Source organism: Cyrtonyx montezumae, unplaced genomic scaffold, assembly GCF_038088225.1.
Source record: "Cyrtonyx montezumae isolate F1298 unplaced genomic scaffold, pur_monq_1.0 scaffold_10, whole genome shotgun sequence".
Lineage (NCBI taxonomy): Eukaryota > Metazoa > Chordata > Aves > Galliformes > Odontophoridae > Cyrtonyx > Cyrtonyx montezumae.
In genome coordinates this window covers 24543605-24563794 of record NW_027071826.1, presented here as the reverse complement: position 1 = coordinate 24563794, position 20190 = coordinate 24543605, and the positions used below count along the sequence as shown (strand labels likewise).

The 20190-nt window shown below is 36.7% G+C and overlaps 1 protein-coding gene across 1 annotated transcript in view; it reads left to right on the top strand.

Moving 5' to 3' along the window:
* NUBPL (NUBP iron-sulfur cluster assembly factor, mitochondrial) overlaps positions 1-20190 on the top strand; it is a 77178-nt gene that overhangs the window by 28476 nt on the left and 28512 nt on the right. The window contains exons 5-7 of the mRNA XM_065753753.1: positions 536-575; positions 663-753; positions 16537-16630. Of these exons, the coding sequence (XP_065609825.1) occupies positions 536-575; positions 663-753; positions 16537-16630 (225 nt within the window). The remainder of the gene's footprint in view (positions 1-535; positions 576-662; positions 754-16536; positions 16631-20190) is intronic.

Below are 20190 nucleotides of genomic sequence, written 5' to 3'. Positions count from 1 at the left end.
TTTGTACCTCTCATCTGGTGTTCTAGAGCAGACTTAATTCCCTGAAACGCTGATGTTTTAAGGGGTATAATCCTCTGATTCGTGAGGTTAACTAATAGCACAATTAAAAATAGTAATCAAAAGCATTGTAGGACTTTTGTTTGTTGTTCTGTTACAAGTGACTTGGCAGTTACCCAGGTATTGGAGAAGTTTTAAGTTTTCCTCTGTGTGGAATGGAGGTTTTGTATGAGCAAAGGTAGCTTATGTTTCAGAAACACCAGGTGACACGATGTTACGGCCAAATACACTGTTTCTCTGGCAAAACATGAATGATACCACTTAAATGTTGCAACCTAAGAAGAAGCAAAATAAGATCTCAGGTAGAATAGATAGAAGGACACACATATAAATATATGGAAGGAATGATGGAAAAAGTAGGCAAATTCCTGTTGATAGAGAAGGGAAAAACTGCTCTTAAAAAGAAAAGAAGTTGTTTGTTCTTTAAAACAAAACAAAAAAACACCTTCCCAAAAAAACCTGTTTGCTTTTGTTTTAGAAAATCTAATGAGGCCCCTTAAGAACTATGGAATCGCATGGTGAGCATGTTTTAATTCAAATCAAGTTTCTTGACAGATATACTTGGTATCATGCTGGAAAATTAAATTTTTGCTTTATTGTTTTAGCATGTCTATGGGCTTCTTGATAGAAGAGACTGCTCCAGTTGTGTGGAGAGGGCTCATGGTCATGTCAGCTGTTGAGAAATTGTTGAGACAGGTAAGGATTTATTTGTGTTTCATACTAATCAGATATTTTAAAGTGTATCTGATATACGCGAGTGTCCGTATATCTTTTTGTATTAGCAGTGAATATTTTGGTATCTTGGTCTTTTGTATGAACTTGTTTTGTTTACAGGCTTCTGAAGAAGTGTTCTGTGCACTAAGGGTTTATTTTTGCAGAGTTAGTTGCTTAATTGAAAGGTTTTCACTGGAGAACCAAAGGGCGCAGATCTTCTTGTGAGTGCTTGACAGGAGCTGTGGACCTAAATACCATTTACAGTTGTGCTTACTGAGTCTTGTAACAGACAAACTACAAGCAAAATATGCATTTGGAAAAAATAATCCCATTTTGGAAAAAATTATCTCACATGAGCTAATAAGTCTTGTGCTTATATAATATTGTTGCTGTTCCTTGGATTTGCGGTTTTCTAGGCCTTCTTGGACTGATGTTTGTAAGGTAAATTGAAGAACCTTATGGGGTATTTTTTCACTTCCTATTCATTTCAGATATTTTTTATGGCTTAGATGACTTCCTCTTTTCTTCAGTTGCCTTATAACTAAAGAGTTCAATTTGTCTTCAGGTATGAGGGAAAGTTCATACTTAATGCATTTACCTAATCCCCTTACATAAAGCTGAATTTGATGAGTAAATTACCCAGTTTTTAAAGGATTTTTCTGTATTTTTCTTCTACTTTGAAGATGTCTAAGGATTTCAATGTATAGGTACCTGTACCCATCTACAGCTGTATTCCCTTGTGCTCTTGTTTATTCAGCATCACTAAGAATTCTTGGATGGCATTTGACATATGACAGGTACATGAAAGTCGTTAGATATGATCTCTGTGTAATGCAGGTAGATTGCTGGTTATTAAATTCCCTGGCATATGGAAGCAGGGTGGCTTTCTTATTTCTTGACATATTTTTTTCCTTATTGTGAGTAGATCTGTGAAGTGCTAATGAGACAGACAACTGAAAAAAATGCATTAAGTTTTTGTGTTTGGACTTTGAAGTGACCCATTATTGTTTGCAGCTGACATCTTTTCCGGAGATTTAATGTATACAGCTTGGAGATCACTTAGTTTCTGTATATATTCTGTAAATGCTTCAAAACCTTGTGCTGCCTTATTGACTGGAAAAAGTGGGCTTTTTTTTTTCTTCTTTTGTAGCCTGTTTCCAGTTTTACTGAATTCTCCTCTGCTTCTAATACAGGCTTCAGAACAGTGACAAGTGTTGCCCTAGTCAGCAGTGTGTATGCTCCTAAATTTAAGGAAGAAACCTTTTCTCTAGACTTTTAAATTAGCATTTAATTAAGGGGCATCCATGCCACTAGCCATGGAAGGCTGTTCTTCCTTCTTCATGTGTCACATTGCATTGGCTAGGCTCACAGAAAGCACAGAGCCTAAAACCTCAAAGACATAGCTCAAGTTAGCACCTGCTGTATTTGTAATCTCAACCCTGGGAGATTGAAGGCCTTTGGCACGCATTGCAGTGCTACTGCTTCAATCGGTTGTATCCCCAGATGGGAGCATGTGCCAGCAGCCCTGTTGAGGGCATGGATGATGCCATGCATTGAGCTCATAATGTCCCTAGGAGCTGGGGAAGCAGATGCACACTGCCAAAGCAGGGTCCGTTAATGCTCATGGCATCAGTGAATTCCCTGACAATGGAACCTCACTTCTGAAAGAGGAGGGCTGAACAACCTGTTTCTCCTCCCTGTATGTACTAGAGAGTATTTTTAAGTTTACTGAAATTTTTTTGAACTATAGTTCTGAATACTTTTCTGTGAAGATACCATGAAGGCCCTGGCGCAGAAGTTTTAATAGTTCTCCATTGTTAACTGTAGCAGAAGGCTTTTTTTATTTACTTTCCACTTAGCATACACTTCAGAAGTTGCCTCCTCTTTCATATAAGTCCTTTTCAGCACTTGTTCCTTTACTGGGTTTGTCCTGACTCAGTGCCGTATCTTGGTGTATTTGTTATAGAAGTGAGTTCTTGTTAGTCACAGGCTAAATACAGTTAATATACTGATGTACCTTATTCATTGGAGAGTTACCTGAAGTTTGTACTTGAACGGTAATGTTGCTGAGGAGCTCTGAAGTAAGTGTCAAGTAGACGGCTGAGAAAAGGGAGTAGCTAGCAAAGCTTGTACTCTGTTTTGAACTGCTGTTGCTGCAAGGATTTTAAATGGTCGTTACCGCTGTCCCATACAGCGTGTATTGTAAGTTTTCTAGCACCGTTTCCATTTCTATCTGAGGACATCTTGACAGATCAATAGCAAGGGAGCAAATAGAGGAGTGCCGGCATAATTCTGAGGTGATCCAAGTGCTACAAGATTGGCTGCTGTACATCATAGGGTATATTGTGACAATTGTTTCGCTTGAAAGTCTTGCAGAAGGGAAGTGGCACTGCAGTTGGCTGCCAATTTAATGTTTATATAGTTATAGCAGAAATACAAGGGAAAGGGAATCTTATTTAGAGTGTAAAGGATATCTACTGTTTGTTTTTCACATCTGAACAGATATGAAGTAACAGTTCATCGTGTCAAAATATAAGCATGGAATTAAAAAAAAATCAAGATAAGTTGGCAAGTTAGCTTACCTGTTTAAAAAAGAAAAAAAGAGGGAGACTGCAGGTATAAATGAGTTGCATATTTCAGCATGGATTGTTTTTGTGTATTTGCCATATCAGTAAAGTTGGATCACTATCTGCTCATTCCCTGCCTCTTGCTGTGAGCTGTGGGGCTGGTTTCAGCAGACTGAAGTGGACCCATTCCACACCTGGAATAGTGGAAATGCACCTCAGCAACACATACCCAATGTTGCTGAGAGGTTATTTTCCCCTCCTGGAGATACCTTCAGACTCCTTGGCAGTGCTTAAAAACAAACAAACAAACAAAAAACTAGCCATGGATTAGTAGGGTAACAAAAGCAAGTTTTCTTCATTATCCTTCAAATGTATGACTTGTGGGATTTGACATAAAGTCACAGTTTTGCTGTGTATGATCACTCACTGATGATTATCAGTGGGGCTTGCTGAAAGACAGAATTATTAGTGGTGTGGGTGGAAAAAAATGCAGTATCTCATCGGTATAACTGAGGGAGTGAATGGGTGGAGAGGAACCAGTGAACTACAATTCAGTAGAGAATGACACGTCTTGGATCAGGAGAAGGGCGACAATAACGAGTTGATGGCCCTGATTTTTTATTTTTATTTTATTTTTTGCAGCTATATTTTGAGTGAATTGAAAAGATCTCAGAATAGTAGTATTGAATCAATGCTGAAAATTATTGTTAATGTAAAGACCAAGTGGAGGGGAAAAAAAGGAAAACAAAAAGCAAAACACTGCAGCAAAGGAAGAAGCTTGAAAATTTTTTGGCATCTCATTTTTAACACTTTTTGGTTTAGGAAGGACTCTCCATCAATTGATTTCCCTTGAAGGCATTTAACTTGCATTGTGCTGCCAATAGATTGTAAAGATAAGAAAAGAGAGAGATGCTATACTGGGAAATTGTAGCAAAAGTGATCAGAAAGTTGAATAATGATCAGTATTTTATCATATTTTTGCATTTCAATATAGTAACAGTCCATGTTTTTGTGTCTCTTTATCAACAAAACAGATGTACCCAAAGTGTGTATGCTAAATACAGAATATTAATTTTCTTTACTTCTTTTTTTATGTTTTTTTGCAACATTTTCATTAGAGATTTCTTTGCTAATTTAAACACTGAATTCTTTTGCAGTATTCATGTACTTACCCAGTCTGCTAGTAATGGAGAACTGAAACTGTCTTTAGCAGGATATTTACAGTTTACATTTCAGAGAGCTAAACAAAGCTGTGTTTATGTAATAAACTACTAAGACGTGTTTGTACTTTGCTGTGCATAATTTTAAAATATGGTAGTCTCACCAGGTGTCACTATATTTAAAAAAATGTAATAAAAATGTTGCCAGCATTTCAACAGCCTTAGAATTCTGTCTTCTGTTTTATTTTTCTGTTATCTTAGCCTGAGTTGAGTATAAAGCTTGTTAGTCCAGGCTAAAGTCTTTTTTGGGGTGTAAGCTAAGATATCAGTGTTGTTTGGAACAGCAAAAGCAGCTGCATCTTGAGGAAGTCAGGATGCTTTTCTGTTTAGTTTTTGTACTTTGGATCACAAAAGCATAGAAGATCCAGACGCTTAATCATGGAACAGAGTACCACTGATACTACATATCTGCTTTACTCAGAAAGATCAGTATTTACTATTGAGAAGGGGGACAAAATTTAGTAATAATGGTGGCCAAATTTTCAGCAAGGTATGAGCTCCTAAGACTGTGCTTTATTGTCTTGTTTGTCCAGCCAGCAGGCAACAGGAAGCAACTGAATGCTTGTGGATTTTTCTTTTTAAATCTTTCATGAGCTTTCATTTTAAAGGAGGGTAGGTCAAGAGATATGCCTTATTTCATCACTAAATTTAAGGTATCTTTCAAGGGAAATTATTCTCTTCTATTTAATAAAATCTGTCCTGATTTTTATTTTGCTCAGACTAAAGGGAAAAATAAGCAAATTTCTTCTCAAGCCTGTAGGCTTGAAACTGAGCCTTAGTTTGTACTGTTGATGTTTAGAAAAGCCTGTTACAGGAATTGTTTGTGTAGTCAATGCTAACTTGCAAAAACACTAGTAATAGCTTTGCAATGCCTTGTCTGTTCATAGAGAACTGCCTAAACCAGTCGCAGCCAGTATGTACGTATTGCAAGGGAAATGACTGCACTTCCTGGAGTTGAGAAGCATTACATTCAGGAGAATCTAGGAGACAGCAAAAAGCTCCTCGTGTCTACCCTGTGCCCTCCGTGTTGCTTGTGGAGCTGCACCATTCCTGTAGTCACCCCTGTGCAACGCGTTCCTGTGTCTTTTGGGAAAGGTGTGATTGAATGTAGGCTTGATTCTTTTGTTTCCAGCTGAAGTTACAAAACCTGTTTTGTTGCCTTTCTTTCCCTAATGAGGCAAATAAGATTTATACAGATGCCTGTTGCTTTATTGGCTTGCGTTAGCAGCTGATATGAAAAAGGATTATAGTCTCTGAAAGGAATCAACAATTCTAAAAAAGAAATGGAAGGAAAGCCAGAAGAAAACAAAAACCTTAGCCAGCAACTTAGTGCAGAACTGGAAGCATTTGCAGTAAATGTATTTTAACTGCTTTTGAGGATTTTTATTTTTTATTTTTTAAAAAGGCTTAACAAGTAAGTGAGAATATTTACAGCAAACATTTCTTGGCCTGTTTCCTCAGCTGTCATGGTTATGACTGCAGCTACTGCTGTGGGAATAGGCTGTGAGAATGTTTTCCTTGCTCTGCTTCCGGTAGTCTCATCTCCAGTGCAAATGACGCAGGTATGCATGTCTGCCCTCTTTTGCATAAAATAAAACAGATGTAAAACATGCAACTGTTCTTCTGGATTTAACTAGGCAGGGAGAAAAGGAGGGGAACTCGTGCTTTTTCAAAATGGCTGCCTTCAGGCTAGAAATGATTCTGATGCCTATATATTTATATTTTATTCCTAGAGCTTTAAAGAAAACTTCTTGAGGTTTAAAGGATTGCATTGTCTGTCTGCAGCAGAGTTCAGAACTTTGCACCTAAAAAGTCATCTAGCTCTTTCCTTTCAGGAAAGAGGTAGCCGTTTAATCATGTTCATAAGTGTTTGCTAAACTGGAGTATTGGTGGCAGAGGAAATGTGAAAAGGCACTATTTATTTTCTTTCCTAAATTAATCATTTATTATTTGCATGACACTTCACAAAACATCAGGTCTTGTAGGCACCTCACATTCCACTCTTCCTCTCTCTGTTCTTTTTTAGTGATAAAGGGATCTGTTCTTTGTAGCTCTTGTAACTTAGATGCAAAAAGGAGCATGGTTATCATTATTGCTGTTCTTCCACACTGTGTGGCAGTGCCTGAAAGGTGGGTGCTTGGCCAGTTTGAAAGTAAAAGTAAAGCCTGAACAGGATCTGTCTAGGATGGTGAGAATGCCTCCTTTGTCATTTCCAGTGTTGCTGAGAGGTTATTTTTCCTTCCTGGAGATAACCTTCAGACTCAGCTATTGCATTAGCAGAACCTGTACAGTATCATAAAGAGTTTTGAAGTTGGAAGCTTGATATGGAATAAGTAGAAATTAATGGAGTTAGGGTCAAAGTCGGGAGGGTCACGGGCTGGAAATGAGCAGTACTGTGGATTCTGAGCAGAAGTCTTAGGAATAGCCTGGGAGATGTGTCTCACTTCCTGTGTGTCTTGAATTTTAGCATTTAAGTGTAACCTGGATTAGACAACTCTGAATTAACATATAGGGTCACAGTTGATTCTGTGACTCTTGTTTTCCTTGCCTGTTGGCAGAGATAAATGGCACCCGCTTGAGAAAATGAAACTCATACCTTCATTTTTTCTTTGAATTGTTTCATATATCTAATTATGACATAAAACCCTACAATTACAGCAGCAGAACCAGTGTTCTGGCTTTAGTTTGTTTTTAAATGGCTGTGAGTACTCAGCCTTTGTTGAATTCAGTGTTATCAGTGACAGGTGCATTTTGAGCATGCCTGCCTGATGTGTACTGTAAGACTGTAGGGCTCCTCTCTCACAAGGCTGTGTATAGTTATTGGATCACTAAAGGATGTCTGGTTGACACGGTGCACAACAGAGATCTTGGTATTTGCAGAAGAGTTTCCATTATCTGTGTATTTTATGGTGAAAATGTGCGTGATTTTTGTTTCAAGCGTTTAAGTTACTCTGGGTTACAGGCACCCAACTCATATAATTCACAGTTTGAGTTGCTGTGAATCAGATGAATTGCTTATAAGGTGTTGTGTTGGTTCTGGGTGCTGCCTTCCTAAGTATTTGGTCAAATGTGTTGTCCTTGTGTCATTAAAACTACTGCAAAAGGAAGCTGAATTAATTATGGATTTAGGACCTTTGTCTGAGGGCTGTTGGTAAATATTGGCTATTATGAGAAAGGTAAAGAAATTCTGAAGTACAGAGACTTATCCTGACTATGAGAAATGAATCAAAATCAGAATTCAACATAACTTTTCCAAACTTTCTTTATTAGAGCTGCAGTTGAAATTACAGTTGAAATTGTACTCTTAGGATAGAAATATTTTCTACAAGTAAGCAATGCTTTGCCTAAGGACAGCAATATGTTTTTAGTGGTGACTGCCAAATTGTAGTTCAGTTATTCTCAAGCTCATTTGTCAGTTTGGACTTTGTTGTGCCCAGTCAACTAAACAGCCTTGTGACACCTAACATTAAGAACACATACACACAAAAAGTATAATAATTGAGGAGATATGTGTAAGTGAGGAAGAAGTCGTTCTGCCCATTACTGTACCTTCTTCACCTGTAGTTGCATTTGCTTCTAGAAATGTCAGGATCTTCAAGAGAGCTTTGTTTTGCTTCTGAATGTATAGATGGAGCTCACTTAATGGTGTTTCTGTGTTTTTTTTTTTACTTTCAATTTTTTGTCATTTTTCATATTTTTGTTCAAAATGTAAGAGTACTGTCCTCCTCCCACACCATAATAGATTGTTTAGCATCACTCAAATTTACAAAGCAAATAAAGTTTGAATTTAACAGATTTTTATAAAAATATACATATACAATATATATATTACTGAAATTGAGAGACTGATCCTTCATCCATGGCATCGTTCTGTATCTTTTGCTCCCAGAAAATAAATGTGGGTATTCAAGGTTTTGTACTTATGTTCTTTGCAGAAATTGATTATTTCTCACTTAGTAAATGACTGACACAAATGTAAAATAATTGTAAATAATTGTTATAATTATAAACTATAAAAATGTAAAATAATTGTAAATAAAGTATATTTTTTTCTTTTTTTTTTTCGTCCCTCAATCAACAATGTCTTTTAAAAGAAAAATAGGTTAGAATGGAATTATGCCTTTGGAGTATGCCTCTGTGTAGTTAAGTTGGTGCTCATTTTAAGTATTTTTCTCTGCTTATTAATTAAGAAGTAAGAATTAGAGCTGACTAAAAATTGACACTGGAAATGAAAGTGTTGAACCTGACCCTTTCTTGGCAGTAATTGCTTAATGATCTTAAATTCATGATATCAGCACTTTCAGCAAATTATTGTAATTAGCTTTAGATTACAAATAATGCTTTTAATTTATTGTTGTAGAATTAGAACTGAAGGCATAGGTGGATGAAAAACATGGATTTGCAAGCATGGCAATTATTTTGGCAATCTTATGTGTGATGCTTTCATAGATTGTTTGTCTAATCCATAGTAAATGCTTTTACTACCCTAACAGTAAGCACATCTTTACATTGAAAAGTTGTGTTTGCAATTGCAAAATGTATACAATTTTTAGATTTATTTATATTTATTGTTATAACTCATCTGTTTTTTTTAATAGACATTTTGTGTTCCTTTCTTTGTAAGGACAGTCTTTACATAGTTGGTTTAACTCCTTTCTAACCTAATGGCAGTTCAATTCACAGAAAACTTGTATCAGCCTTACAGTCTATGGACCAGTCCGTGGTTAAGAATCAGGGGTTGAGTCAGGGATTTACTCTGCTTGCTCTTGCCTGTGTTCTCACTTACGCTCTCTTTTCACTCTCATCTCCTTGAGTCTTCCTGTGGAATTGAAAGGTTCCATATACTTATTATGTGGCCTTGCTCTGATTTCTTGTTTCTTGTTGGGTGCATTGATTATTGTACTCCAGGGTAAGCTGAGCAGATTCTAATGCTGATTTCATTAGGCAAGGGTACACTGTTCAGAATTCAGTGACTAGAGAGAATATGCTTGTGAATTTTAAGCGCATAAAGTTTGGACAATAGAATTTTGTCAATGTTTGTGGGGAAAAAAAGGTTATTCTAAGAGATATGCATGTAACACTTTATTATTGAAAAATTAATGTTTCACTTCATGGCTTCTCATTCTGAGGTTACATAACATCTCACTAGACAGAAAATCTAGTTCTATATTGAGATTTACTATCTCTGGCCTCAGTTCAGTGGTCTACATCTAATTGATTCTTTTCCAATTTATATATTACTCTCTTTATGTTAATATTGGAGAGCTTTCTTCAGCAGCATCTTAAGTGATTTGGACAACATCTATCTTGTTATTTTCTTTTTGCGTGTGAAGGTCTTAAGACTTGCCTCCTGAAATTCTGTATTCTGTTCAAAAATGCACTGTATACTTAAACAGATTTTTTTTACTTTTTAAATTTAATATTTTTCAGTTTAGGTACTAATGTATAATCAGTTTCTCAATGAGTCAAATAATTGAGTCGGCATTATTAACTTATTAATAAATTAAGAGTTTCTGTTTTTAACCAGAATATAAACTGAAGTTTAAGGAAGTTAAATGACTTGTAAAGGGAATTAGGCAAATAGCTTTCCACTGTATAGCTTGGGCGTTCAGTCTTGAATTATACATCAGTTTCTAACATCATTAGAGGAGTACTGGCTAAATTATAAGTGGAGGGTTGGTTTAATAAATTTCTCCCTTTTGATATCTGTTAGCAATGCAGACAGCATACGTAAATCTTACACGCTGGAATGGATTTCTAATAATGCTGCCTTAAAAGTGGTTTGTTAACTTTGGGACTGATAGCTAAATAATGCTGATGTCCCTCTGTGCTTAGGCAGAGCTCTAAGAGGCTTAATTGTTTATGTGATATCCATAAAGCAATTGCATCAACCTCGTTATTAGTTTAGTTGGATGATATGATACTAACTCACTTTCTTCCAGTGTTTGTTATTTATTTATTTTGCTTAACTTTATTGCTAAAAGGCATAAGAAGAGAAAACTGTCTTCTTCCACAATTCTTTTCTGAACATCAGTATTGAGAAGCTGAACTGCAGACAATTTTATATCACTGAACAGGAAGAAGGAGTCTTTCTGAAAAGTTTTCTGTGTTACATAGTACAGGCTGTTTGTGGGTCAAGGGTAGAGAGCAGTGGACAAATGATCAATCTCAAGACTGACTGCTTAACACTGTTTGTTTCTCAGTCTTCTTTTAGAGTGCAAGTGCTTTGAATCACTGTGAAATAAGAGCTTCATCTCACAAAGGGTCTTCCATAGCAGTAACTCAAATGTAGTGGGAGATTTTTATACACAATATTGTTGATCCAGTAATTGCTTTGGGGATGCACAAAGCTGCTCCTTTTTTTCAGTTGTCTTCAGTGACCAACCACAGATTCTTGAGAACATGTCAAGCTGCTTCACATCTTGGTGCCCCCGAGGCCAATGCAGCCTTGGCTGATCTTCCTGTGTTTGGGTAGGAGCCCTGTATTGAATGCCTGTCTTCAAACTCCTGGTTATTGTGTTTTCTGGAATATGATACTTCAGGTAGGTTAACCTGTAGGTTGTATTGGTGAAGGGGACAGAAACCTCACACTTACTGCATTGTATTCATCATCTGCTTTCAGATCTTAATGCTGTAAAAAATCCATCAGGAATGGAATGGAGGTAGCCAGTTCCTATTTCAGTGATTGTCTTGAACACAACTCTGACTTCTAGGCACTTTATAAGTTTATATTCAGGAGGAATAAGAGAATTTCCTTCTCCTTATGGAAATCTTTGGAGAAAACTGTTCTTAGGCCTCACCTCAATTTCTCTCTGAACTTTGGCAAAAAAAAAAAAAAAGAAAAAAGAAAAAAAAGTGACTGCTCAAAAATACCTTAGAGGGAATTTGAATTACTTCAGTGCATTGGTTTTTCATGGTGTTAAATTGCAAGTCTTCAAGATTGGTTAAGCTTCGTAGGACAAGTCAGAGGAGTAGTGTTCTTCATTCAGAAAGTGTCAAGTTGCATTAAGCACTATGGAACCTCCTGCTATAGTATAAGAAGCTGCTGTGGTGTAAGTAATTATTTCAGTGGTGGACAGAAAATTTCTGTAGGGACCGAGCATTTCCTGTTGTTTCATTTATCAAATATTTGTGGGAATAAATACATATTTTTAAAAATTACAATATTCTAAGCTTCATGACACTATGAATCTGTTTTCATATAATATGAAACTGCATTTTAATGCCCAATGTATATATCTTTGAGCAGAATATTTAAGTAAATTTTTGGAGAATTCATCTTTAATGTTTGTTTCATGTATTAAAAGACATATGAAAAGTTCTGTACATATTCATACTGAGGTTACAACAGATTTTCTGAGCTTTGTTCTGTTCAACTGTTGTCTGTACTAAGTCACATATATACCCAACACAGTGGTTAGGAGGGAGGGGAGATAAGCAGGAATAGACTTTAGGCTGTCTGCAATGTAGCTCTTAAACTTCTCTGATACTGGTGTTCAGAGGTTGGCTGGCTGCTGCCAAGTCTTCACCTGCAGTGCTGCTTGATTGAAACTCTGCATGTATTCCTCTTAGTAAGAACAAATAAATAATATCTTCTGTTATTTACCAAACACCAGAATTACTTCAAAACCACAAGTAGCAATCCTTCTGCGCTAATATTCTGTCATTTTTACTTCATGCACAAAAGATGCTCAGGCTTAATTCCTCAACAGAATGCCGTATTTTTTTCTATACTGTATCTGAGGTTTGTCTTGCTATTTGGAACCCTTGCTCAAAATGCATATCGGGTGCTTTGATTATGAATTGTCACGTAAACAGTGATTGATTCAAGCAATTTACATGGAAGCATTCGGGGTGTTTCTGAGAAGGGAAAAAACGCAGAAGCACATGGCACTTAATTATGTTGCTTAACAATAAATGTCAAGTTAAACCTTTTTCTAAAAAGATTAATGATGTACTTAAGGAAAGCAAAATTATATTTCTATGGTATGAAATGTTTTACACACTGTATATATTAGAACGTCAGAGGGTTTAGCACTCGTGTACATGGGTGGAGGTGCTGACAGTTTACAGATGCTACGAGGCAGGCTTTTATAACTGCTGTCCGCTTACTGCTTGCTTGCAAAGGGAACTCCTTGAGCATAAGCTGCTGTTAAGCTGAGCTCATTTATTTGTATGCAAGGACATTTGCATACAGACACACTTAGAGCTGTATGAGAACATGAGGACTGGGGATCCTGAGTTGGTGTATTCTGGCACATAAACAGGATTTGCATTCAAATTAGTGTTTTATATCACTGCCTGATTATACATCCCATTTTAATAATGTTGAAAGAATGGCAGTAAGAGATTTCAGAAAGCCACTCCTATGATTATATGTTCCAATTTTAAGTTAATTAAAAATGTCTCCTCTTTTTTCCTGCTTTACTAATATTTAGTAAAAGTCTTGTTTGTTTGTTTTTTCTCATTTAATGATGTGTGCATTTCTATAATGAATAGTTACACCTTCCAAATTATATTCAATAACATGTTTAATAAAAGCCTGTTGTATTGCATAGTACTGTGGGAGGGTGATGGAGGAGCAACTGAACTCCAGTGTTTGTCACACTCCTGCGATAAGCAGAAGACTACAGCACGAACTGTGGTCAGGTGCAGAATTCTCCAACCTGTGTCTGAGCAGGTCCTGAATGGCTACAGGATATTGTTTGCTCCCAGGCAAAAACACCAGCTTTGGATCTTTTTAACAGTTCAAAATATAAAAATAATAATAAGGTTATTTGGAGTAAGGAGCAGTTTTCCAATCCAATTCACCATCCAGCTTCTAATAGTTGTACTGGCACAATTGCAAGTTGTTTGGAGGATAATTCTTGTACATATTCAACACATGCACATCTAGATAGCTTTCTTGTGTTTTTGAACTAGTATGACAGGAGCCTGTCTTGCTGCTATGTGTAGAGCAGCAAAATGTCCTTTACACTGCTGCTAGATTGGTGTCTTGTCAGATGTATAGGAATTATAGTGAAACACAATTAATTTGATGAGAATCATTTTTTTTTCAATCCATTAATTTGAATGAAATAAATAAGGTGATTTCAGTGCCACAAATTAGCTAAAGCATTGTAATGTAGTTGCCCTGTGTGTTAAGAGTATTTTTTCTGTTGCCTAGCAATGAGGTTCACCATGTGCTTAAGATTTCATTGTTAACATCTGTTTTCGGAGGTTTATAACTTGAACAAAAATCATTACTCATAGTGCAATCCTGGAACTTCTTGTTATGGGGTCACTTACTAAGCAAGCTTGAGGCAGATAGCTCTGATGTCTTCAAATTTGTGGACTCTTTTTCCCATTCTAAGAAGTAAATTTTGAAAACAACTTATTAAACAGCAATTGTTTTATTATTTCTCCACTGGTAAGGCTTTTTATGTCCACATGGAGACATTTTTAGCAAGGCAGATACCTCTGCTTAGATGAGCAACAAAGATTAACCTGAGTTGGAAGGGACCCAGAGAGGTCTTGAAGTCCAACTCCTGATTCCACACAGGACCACCCAAAATTCAAACCTTATTAGAAAATATTGTCTGAACACTTCTTGAATTCTGTCAGCTTGGTGCTGCAGCCCCTGCCCCGGGGAGCCTGTTCCATGTCTGGCCACCCTCTGTTGAAGAGCATTTTCCTAACGGTTAATGCCTGACTTTTCTTTGACACAGCTCCAAACTGCCCTGCAGGACTGTGTGTCTTAAGAAAGAAGTTCACTGCTGGCCTCTGAGATATTCTTCATCAGTGTTTGGAACAGCAGTAGAAAGGGTCAGGCTTTTTTATTTGGCTAACTAACTGTGATGTTTGCCAGGTAAAAGGATCACGTGGAGTTTATTTGAAGTTTCTATAGAAGGATTTAAGGAAGGAGAACGTGATGGGTGTACTTGTAAATTTGGGCTGAACAGAAGATGCCAGGATCATGCATTACAAGGAGTATGGGGGAAAAAACACATTTTGATGTAATCCTTTGTATGCACTAAACAATCATTACCTTGCTGTTCCAAGGTGGTTGTGATTATCACAAAGGCTCTATTCTTGTATATTTAAATCTACGCTTTTTATGGCAGATGTGTGTTTAGTTTTTAGCAGATCTTTAAGGAATTTGACACTTCTCTTGTTGTAAGCTACTTCTTTGTAGCATCTGGATCGATAGCCTTTCAATTTTACCTTTGTAGCGGTTAATCTTAATTAAGAAACATAGAAATTCAAGTGTGAACAAAGTTAATTTTCTCTGGAAAAGGAGACATCTGCAAGCACTGGTATGTAATTAATGTTGCTTAATTGCAAAACAAGATAAGAAAAATAAATATATATATAAAGAAAAATAAGTAAAAAAAGATTTTTAAAAATAATTTGGCCTTTGAAGCTTTACGTTTACGTTTAGGGTATACATTTTTGCACATAAGCGAGATTCTTCCTTGGAATTACTATAATCTTGATATGATTATGGATGCTAATTACTTAAGAAATCTGCTCACCATATGTCATTTTCACTGACAAAATATTGATAGTATAATATTATAGATCAATAATAAATGTAAGAAAATGATGTGCAATGTTTGCTGTGGTTAATATAAGTAGCATTTTCTGTTTAGCTAGAAATGGTCATAGGCACAATTTAGTGTTCCTGCAGCGTTTGTGAGGGAAACAAGGAAAGGGAGGAGGGCCTGAGATCAATTCACAGTCCCTGATGTTGATGTCTAAAGTAAGATCTGCCTTTTCCTCTAAGTGCTTTGGAATCTTCTATCTTTATTGGTCAACCCTGAACCACTCTGTTTCTTGCTGGACTACTACACTGTATTAGTGGGCTGGATTTAGTATCATTTGTGCTTCCCCAGTGTCTTCATGTGTACAAAGACTCAATGAAATGAACGTTCCCTTGACAAAGTCTGACATTCCAGAACAATAACTGGAGACAGGCAAAAATGGCAATTTTTGCTGTTCAGATGACACTAAGGAAACGTGCGAAGTAAAAGAGAAGATGAAATTCTGTTTTTGTTTGTCATTTTCTTATTTAGCTCAGGTCACAGACCGTATCTGCAGTTTGAATCAGAGATGTACCATAAAATCACGCTGTCTATGTGGAGAGAAGAGTGAGGGGAGATATTTGTGTATGTCCGTTGTTTTTAATGTGGCTGTGACTTCTAAAGCTTCTGTACTGCAGAGACAAAAGACCTCATATTACTCTTGCTGGCTTGAAAGAGTGCACTGGTATTAACTTACACCATGTCAGAGTCAAATCACGCATCTCCCAGGGCTTACTTAGCCACTGGGAAATGTTTAGGCAAAGCACAGCTTGGCTTTACATAATATGGAGTAGTGCTGTTTCCTTTCCTGGGTTAGGTGGGGTTGTATTGCTCAAAAGCTCCCTGCATTGAAGCTGATGGAGAATGTGCATTGCAGTACACTGTGTTCCAGGGAGAGTTATTTAGCTCACCAGGAAGTCTGTACTGGTCAAGAACATAAGTAATCACAGCAATTCCAGATTTGAGCCTAGGACCTTTCGTCACTCTCATCTGATACCTAGCAACCAGTAATCATGATTTATTCTGTGATGTCTTAGGTATGTTGTAGGATCTGTGTATTATACCTGGTGACTTTAATTTAACAGCTCTTTTTCCTAGTAAAAATTCAGTACATTCACTACCAATAGTTCTCCACGCATGACTAACAGCAACAAACCAGAAAATAATTGCTTAAGAGATTATACATAATTTCGAAGAATGGATAAGTAGTAAGCAAAATTAGTCAAAAATTGATGGAAACAGTTCCTAAGCAATGTTTGTTACACAACAAATGACGTTGTCTCAGTATCATTCTTTGAGTTGTCCTTGGTTCACCTGTTCAACGTAACGTGTTTTATTTCAGTCCCTGTGTCCTTTAAAATGCCTTAAACTAAAACCCGTCAAACCTCTGACATATATTTTATTGTTGTCTTCTAGGTGGACTGGGGTCAACTGGACTATTTAGTAGTTGATATGCCTCCTGGGACTGGAGATGTACAGCTCTCAATCTCACAGAATATTCCAATTGCAGGTGTGTGTCATTCGACTGTTTCTGAGATTTGAAATTAAGTCTGGTAGCATTAGAGAAGTCATTTTTGGTTAAAACAAACAAACAACTATATAGTTTTAGTAATACGCTAAGTAACCATTGTGTCAGTAGTTTAGTGATGGAAAAAATACTTTTGGGGATTTTTAGCGTGTCTGCATTGAGATTATGTTGCATTCTTTTGAGCTAAGTTTCATAAAGATTGGGAAGTATTTCAATATTCTGGAAAGACGGGCAGGTACACCAAAGCTGTTAAGGCTAATATAGAACAGTAGTTTCTTTGTCTCTAGCTGCTACATATTAATGTTAACACAATGAAATTGTTTTTCTTCATGATTGATTTTTAATTAGAAGCTGGCAGTGCTGTTAATGCACAGCATATATTCATTTCAACTGTGCAGTGCTGTAATGTACTGATGCACTCATTTTCCTCTTGTTATGCATTTAAATTGTTGTAGGAGATACAAACTTTGACAAATCAGTCTTGAGATATCAGTTGCCTTCTAACCCCATTGGCTTAAACAGGAGTTAGAAATACTGCTTGTGAAAGGATCTGCTTAGCATCTCACAGAATCTTAGTAGACTGTAGTGGTCTAACCTGTCTGACATACTTCAACAGAAGGAATTGCCAATAGCCTATCTAATGAATGTTAGGAACTTAGTGGGATGAAGGGAGTCATTCTAAAATCAGGCAGCAAATACTATATTTATCCTGCAAGGTGCAGGCTTGTGTGGTAATGATAGTTACCCATGTATCTACGAGCCAGAATGTCTGATAAAGTTAAATTTAGTGTTAAAGCATGTGTAAAGCTTCCATGACGTCGAGTTTAGAAAAACCTAAGTGTTTTGACATACATGGAACTCAAATGTTAATTCAGTGGCAGTGCTGTTGGCCCCAAATTATTAATAACCTCAGGGAGTTCACTCTGCTCTATGTAATTGTGTTGAGTGGCCATAGGTAACAACTCAACAGAATTGTGACAAAGGACTTAATGAATTTTTCCCTTAAGAAGTATATGAGTTTTCTGTTGCCTTTGCTTATCTGTGACCTCAAATGTATGATAAGAAAACCATGAGTCAAGCCTATTTTATCAAATAAAGAATCATAGGATATTGTGAGTGGGAAGGGACCCACTAGTGTCATTGAGACCAACTCCTGCTATTGGTACTTAGTGCGTGTTGTTCAGTCCAAAAGTAATGCCTCCTATTTATTTCCATGGAAACTACAATGGCTACAAGGATCATCAACAGTAACATTACTTGATAGATCAGCTACTAAACACTATTTTTCAACAGTCAACACTATTAACTATGTATTATTGGCAGCCATGAACAAGAGCCTGCGTGCCACGCTCATGCAAATCTGCACTAGAGGAGGTGACCATTGTTGCCAGCGTTGAAATGCACCACCGATCACCTCACTGTGCTCACATCCACTGTTTGGTCTCCATAAACGTTCAGCAAGCACTGATGAATGTTAGTGGGTGCAATTTTTTGCGCACAGAGGAATTCAGTTTCACACCTTTGCTTCATATGCACTTCCATGTCAGATGCCGTTTTGTCAGAGTGCCCCTCTGCTGCCATCTGTCACACAGCAACAAAATGTTGTTGAGAAGGTTCAACTTCTATTGCTATTCCACCAGAATTTCCCTCTGACATCATCAGCCAGCATAATAAAGTAGGCTTTACTTTTGGAGCAGTCTGGCTGGTAGCAGATAAAGAGGGCCTTTTACTACCAAGGTTTTAAGCAATGATGTGTAGTATTACAGTGGTATGAAGTTTTTGGTAAGGGTGAATTTCACATTGAATCTTGCATGTAAAGGCAGTAAAACTATGTAAACAAAGAGGTATAGATTATGAGCTGCTTTAAAATCTGGTGGTTTATTGTTAATTGCTATTCACTCACTTAACAGATCTGTCTGAGATTGTGCCTTTTTTTTGACTGGTTGTGGTGCTTCTGCACCATCCTTTCTCACAGAGGAGTGATGGTAGAGTGCGCTTTAGTCCTGTACGCCCTAGTTATCTAAGTTATGTTGCAGTATGCTTATGGAGGATCACAAGTTGTTTCTAATTGATGCAATGTGTTAGTAAATGGAAACCTTAATTTAGATATTTTTCCTAATACAGCTTCTCAGAGTATAATAGGTGTTAAAAAAAAGGGTTTTTTTTGCTGATAGCAATGTTCTTGTTTTTCTGTGACTGTAACAAAGCGAAGAATTTAGAGTAAGTCACATTTATTCATTTTTATTCCGTACTTTAATAAAATTTCAGTTAAACATAGTTGTCATAAGCATGTAGTTTTCATACCTATCAGTCTGATTTTGAAGTAGTTCAAAGCAGACGATGTTGAATTAAGATAAAGGAAACAAGTTAAAATCAACAACAAGCAGTACAGATGCTCTTTATATGCCATCAGGGGGATAAATTCCTTTCCCATGTTTCTTTAAGCTATCCACCATGGTTTGTTTTTTTTGTTTTGTTTTTTTACTTTTTTTTTTAACAGCAGTTTTTACTACCTTCACAGCTGTGTTTTTTTGAGTTCTGAAATCACATTGCTACCACACTTGCTCAGTTTAGCTTGTTTCTATTCCAATCCAAGCTTCATAAAAATTAGGAACAATCCATCAGTTTACATTTGCCTTTCCCATTAGTTGGTGTAGTAGAGCATGTTAGTTGAGATCAACTCTTGTAGTGTAAAAATAAGTGTATTTTGCTTTTGAATAAGACAGACATAGCAGATAAGGAGTGAGTAAGATTTATAAATCCATGTGTTCTTATATGGATTATAATTTTAGCAGTTTATATAGAATTTCTTCAGTTGTCTGTTGTGGGTATTTTTCATTCTCTTTGGAAGGGCTTTTATTTTGCATACAACTTTGACTGTTCTTTCTTCTTATTTACTCTGCTTAATTGGTTGCTGTTTTTTCCATAGGCTTGTTTAGCATACCTTTATTTCCTTTCAGCATTGTTTCTTTCAAGGGTTCATATGATAGCGTTACAGATCTCGATGATGATGTCTTTGGAGCATAGAATCGTAGGGGTTGGAAGGGACCTCAAGAGATCATCGAGTCCAACCCCCCTGCCAAAGCAGTTTCTCTACACCAGGTTGCAGCAGCTTACAGAATTATTCTGGTTTTACTGTGAGCTCCATCTTCATTTGCAATTCATGTTTCCAAACAGTGTGTTGTCTATGTTATTTATTTTTTATTTTTACAGAAAGTCGTTTTTGTGCCATTCTGTTCCCTCCTCAGCTTTCTTGTTCCTTGTTATTCCTTTGAGGATGCCTTGGACAGTCATGGTATTAACAGCATAATTTTTCTTTCCTCAGAGACAGTGTACATATCCTAGTTAAGTACGTTAAGAAGTGCATTATCTAGTTTGCATGAAAGTTGTACTTTGATTTGCATGCATGCATATGTGAGATACAGTATTTGCATTATGTTTTCATTACTTATCTATGGCTTCCTAGGGACAGACAGTGTGGAAAAATTTTATTTCCTCTAAATAAATTTACAGAACCTGCATGACTATTTTTTCCAGTCACT